This window comes from Temnothorax curvispinosus, unplaced genomic scaffold, assembly GCF_003070985.1.
Source record: "Temnothorax curvispinosus isolate PA1 unplaced genomic scaffold, ASM307098v1 QBEX01011935.1, whole genome shotgun sequence".
Taxonomy (NCBI): Eukaryota; Metazoa; Arthropoda; class Insecta; order Hymenoptera; family Formicidae; genus Temnothorax; species Temnothorax curvispinosus.
Genome location: NW_020221715.1, coordinates 1 through 5126, shown reverse-complemented (window position 1 = coordinate 5126; position 5126 = coordinate 1). Strand labels below are relative to the sequence as shown.

At 29.3% G+C, this 5126-nt stretch overlaps 1 protein-coding gene across 1 annotated transcript; it reads left to right on the top strand.

Moving 5' to 3' along the window:
* The first annotated feature begins 2840 nt into the window (after positions 1-2840).
* Positions 2841-4780, top strand: LOC112461983. The gene is made up of 7 exons (XM_025027461.1): positions 2841-2970; positions 3048-3274; positions 3371-3736; positions 3867-3917; positions 3990-4216; positions 4309-4471; positions 4561-4780. Exons 2-7 carry the CDS (start codon positions 3058-3060, stop codon positions 4692-4694), a joined length of 1158 nt encoding a protein of 385 aa, XP_024883229.1. The 5' UTR covers positions 2841-2970; positions 3048-3057; the 3' UTR covers positions 4695-4780.
* Positions 4781-5126: the final 346 nt, after the last annotated feature.

Genomic DNA, 5126 nt, shown 5'->3' with positions numbered 1-5126 from the left:
AGTTTAATTTATTTTATGCAATACCATGGCTGCGTTCCGATATTCACTGCCAATAATAAAAATCTATAGTTTATGTTACGCACACTATAAATTTTCGGTACTGGCAGTGAATATCGGAAAGCGGCCTATGTTTCTCATGTCTTTTTACAACATCTGTTAAGCCTGATCTACAATGTGCTCTTTGCTTCCTGTTTTTTGCTCTTAACCTGTTTGCGACTATCCCGTATTTCGCAATTGCGTCGCGTAACGCGATGTTTTTTGTTCTCTGTCGCTTAAGATAAAAATTGACGAACTTCAGAAGAGACAAGAAACATCACGTTACGCGACGGAATTGCGAAATACGAGATAGTCGCAAGGAAGTTAAGAGCAAAAAACAGAAAGCAAAGAGCACATTGTAGATCAGCCTTTAGGCAATTATGATAATGAGAAGAAACAAAAAACTTATTCGCACCGCTTTTCTGAATCATTAGAAGCTTAGACATTTCGAGTGCAAATTTACATCGCATTTTATTGTCTCCTAATAATTACAGTTTTTTTTCTGTAGTTTTCTTCAGATTACAATATTTAATTTTGCATTAAATTGAATATTTATTACATACCGGTTTATTATCTTTTTTCTATATAGTAATTGTAATGGTAAATCTTAATATAAGATTAATGTAAATAATTTAATTTTTGGATTAGTTTGTATTTAACATAACTGCAGATCTTTCCCTTAAGAACCTCTTTTATTTATCAAAATATTTTTTATTCTCCAGATAATAAATATATATTCCAGCTTTCCTAAATACATATTCAGCGGAAAAGGAGAACATAACCATAACATAAGCCTAAACGCAAACCCAAATCTTCGTGCATATAATCGCAATCTAGCTTTCCATTTCTTCGTGTTATTTCATAAAATTATATTATGTCTAAATCAAAATTAAGATTAGACATTACTTGTTTAACGCCAAGACAGCGGAGACGAATTTTTGTAAAGGAACTCTATAATGTTTCCCAAATGACTGTTGACTCAAATAGTTCAGAAGTTCAAAATGACATTGTAAGTGGATCAAATGGACCAGATAACATTGAACAATTACCTCAGCAGCAAAATTTATCAAAAAAAATTGATTTTGATAATTCCAATGGAATTAACACTGATAAGTTTATTGAAAACAATGATGATTTAATGTCTATACATTCAGGAATTAATACTGATAAAGATAGTCTTCCATCAAGTAGTTCAGACGATGAGTTTTTTAATAAAACAGAAATTGTAAATGACATCCGATTATGGGCTATTGAAAATCGTGTAAATCATTCTACTATAAGTAGTTTATTAAAAGTTCTAGTAAAATACGGCCATGATCTTCCTATTGATGCTCGAACTTTGTTACAAACTCCCAGACAAGTAGACATTATTGAAATGACACCAGGAAACTATTATCATGTAGGTTTAAGTAATAGTTTAAAAAAATCTATTTGCAAACATTATTGCCGAAATACTTGTCCATCGCAAATAAATATTAATGTGAATATAGATGGTCTTCCTTTAACAAAATCTTCTGGCAGTCAATTTTGGCCTATTTTAGCTAGTATAGTTGCAGATTTTTACACCGAACCATTTATAGTCGGTGTCTATCATGGTTTTCAAAAGCCAAAATGTTGCAATACTTTTCTGAAATATTTCAAGGATGATTGTCTTGAAATTTTTCGAACTGGTATTACACAGTATGACAAAAAAATAACCGTAAAAGTGAACGTATTTATCTGCGATGCTCCCGCAAAATCGTTTATCAAAGGAATTAAGGGACATAATGCGTATTTTGGATGCGGTAATTGCATTCAAGAGGGAGATTACATAGAAAATAGAGTAACGTACCCAGAAATTAAAGCAATCCTAAGATCAGATGAATCGTTTAAATTAAAACAACAAGAAGAACATCATAAAATGACTTCTATTCTTGAAGATTTAAACATTGGAATGGTTACCCAATTTCCTATAGACTACATGCATCTTGTACTGTTAGGAATAATGAAACGGTTGTTGCAGTTTTGGATTAAAGGTAAACATAATGTTCGTATGGCTGCAAATCTGATAGCTCTTATTTCAACTACTTTGTTATCCATGTCATTATTCTTACCTAAAGAATTTGCTAAAAAGCCAAGAAAACTAGATGAGGTCGATCGGTTTAAAGCCACTGAATTAAGGCAATTATTATTATATACTGGACCAGTAATTTTTTTTAAGACATTATCACGCGATAAATACGTTCATTTTTTAAGCTTGAGTGTAGCAATTAGAATCTTATGTAGCAAAGAATATTACGTACAACTGCTTGATTATGCACACAGTTTACTAGTATATTTTGTTGAAAATTACGGTACATTATATGGTCATCAACATATATCATATAACGTGCATAATTTAGTTCATCTATGCGACTATGTAAAATTATGGGGGCCATTAGATGAATTTAGCGCGTTTAAGTTCGAAAATTACATGCAAAAAATTAAATCAAAAGTTAGATCTTCAAGTCGACCATTACAACAATTAGTTAATCGTTGTATAGAAGAGGATAATTTAAATATGACAAATGTAGAAAAGATTTATCCAAAATTGTGCTTTAAAAACGTCAATGGCAAAAAGATAATAAAATCGGTTCAATGCAAAGGTTTCTATCTTAGTACAAAAACTGCTGATAACTGTTGTTCTTTGTTAAATGGTACAACGATTTCACTTACAAAAATTTATTTAAGAAGTGAACAGATTTACGTTATTGGTAAAAAGTATTCGAATGTTAAATCATTTTTTCACAGTCCATGCGACTCTTTAAATATTGGAATTAAACAAATTAATGAGTTACAATATGAGCTAATTACTGTTCCATTATCTGATATTAAATCAAAATGCGTAAAATTACCTTTATATGACGAAGAAGTTGTGGTATTGCCTTTACTGCACCAACAGGAAATATGTTTATGGCGAGTACTAATATTGGTAAAAGAATTTAGAATTAAAAACGATGATAAATTATTTAACAAACTTTGCTTTTTTGCAGATTATTAATAATGGCAAAAGATTTCGCTGTCGTGACTTTTTCAAGCGATGGAAATGATGAAGAGGAAATCGTATCAGAGGTTCCATCTTTATGGCTTCGCTCTAATTTGACAGAATGCTGGTGGCCATCAGTAAAAAATATAAATACATTTATCGTAAAACAAGTTCCTCCTGTTATTAATGATCCTAAGTGGTCATTTTATCCCATTCAATTTCATGGATATTATGGTAATTTAGATTTTACTTCAAAATTTATGTAGTTGTTTTTAAATATTTTTAAAAAATAATGTAACTTGTGTAAATTGCGGTTTTGTCCCAATCAAGATTCATTAGATCAAGCTAGACAGAAGGCAACGAACTATTCGTCAAGCGATGATAATAATATAAATGAAATAAAGAAGAAGTCACGTACGTCATGCAGAAAACAGTTGCAAAAACCTATTGCTTCTGAGTCTGATACTGATTCTGATTTAGCATCAGTTATACCAAATCCGCCAAATCTTACAGATAAAAATGTCTCAGTTATACCAAATCAGTCAGCTCTTACAAATGAAGATGTCTCAGTTATACCAAACCAGCCAGATCTTACAAATAAAGATGTCTCAGTCAACAAACTCTCAAATGTTTTGAATTTTTCAACTGACAATGTGGATTTTGACATCCTTGAAGGAACTTTAGTATCGAACAAAAGTAATAGTTTATTTTAGTTTATTTATTCTATTTACTTGTATTATCTCTATAATAAAGCATTTTTTATTAAAAATTATAGTTCTTATTAATGATTATTGTGATTATTCTAATACCTCTTTTATGTTTCTAGGCATACAGGAATTACATAACTTAATGATAGAAATGTCCAATAAAATGGAAGGTATGGTGTTTATTGTTTGCCTTATAATCTTATTATCTCACTGTTTACTCAATATTACTTATAATTTTTTAGAAAATTTCCAAAGAGTATATACGGCTCTAGCTAATGTTTCAGTACGAATACAAGATCTGGAGGCTCGTTTAAAAGAAGTAGAAAAACAAATTAATCAACATAAGCCTGAAGCACCTGCTGATTTGGATGTATTAAATATGCAACAATCTCTTCCGCTTAAAAGTATTGATGAAGTCACAGCTTTTGAAAACCGTTTATCACAAAATGCAGATGAGTACAACAAATTTGTAAGTTTAATTAGGAATTTAGTTACTTAAATGTAATTTTTATCTAAATAAAATGATAGAAATTATATTAACGTTACGTTATATTTCTAAAGATGCTGTGCATATCTCGCATAGGCGGAAGATCCGCTAAGGAAAATTTAATTCGTATATATCGAACTATATTTTCCAATGAAGTTGCTAAACAATCGTCCTGGAAAGGATTACGTAATTATTTTAAAATCAGTAGCTTAAACTCTATTTTAATGGCAATACAAGGTAAAATATATATTTTTTTATATTTACAAAGTAAAATATATTTTTATATTTACAAAATATAAAATTTAATTTACATTTAATTCATTCAGCAACAATTTTGGCTCAACATCAATTCACAAACAAAGAGTTTGAAGATATCACAAAAGAATGGTTTCGCCAAGGTGGTCAAAGGCTTAACAGACAACAAAAAGATCCCGAAGAGATGAATCCGCAAGCCATTTAAATGCCTCAGAAGTTTTGAAGCTCATAATATAGTATTTTTTTATTATATTTTTTTCTTATATTACCCAACCTATGTAAGATTCTTGATTAACATGATAAACAAAATTATTTTTTTTTAATCAATATGTTTTCTGATATTGAATAATTTTAAATACTAAAGTTTTTAAAGATTTTTATGTTCTAAAATCATAGAATCTTCATTATTTTTTTTTTATTACGATCTGAATTCTCAACGTAGTCACTTATGTTAAGTAATTTCTTTTACGTAAGAGAATTAATATACATTTCTAATTCCTAATATATTTCTAATATTAATATATGGAAGTTAATTAGTTATAAAACTGTAATTTGTTTAGCAATTTATCAAAATAAAGAGTTCAAGAAACATACTTTCTATTGAATTTTATGTACATAAGTTCCATATCTTTGTATA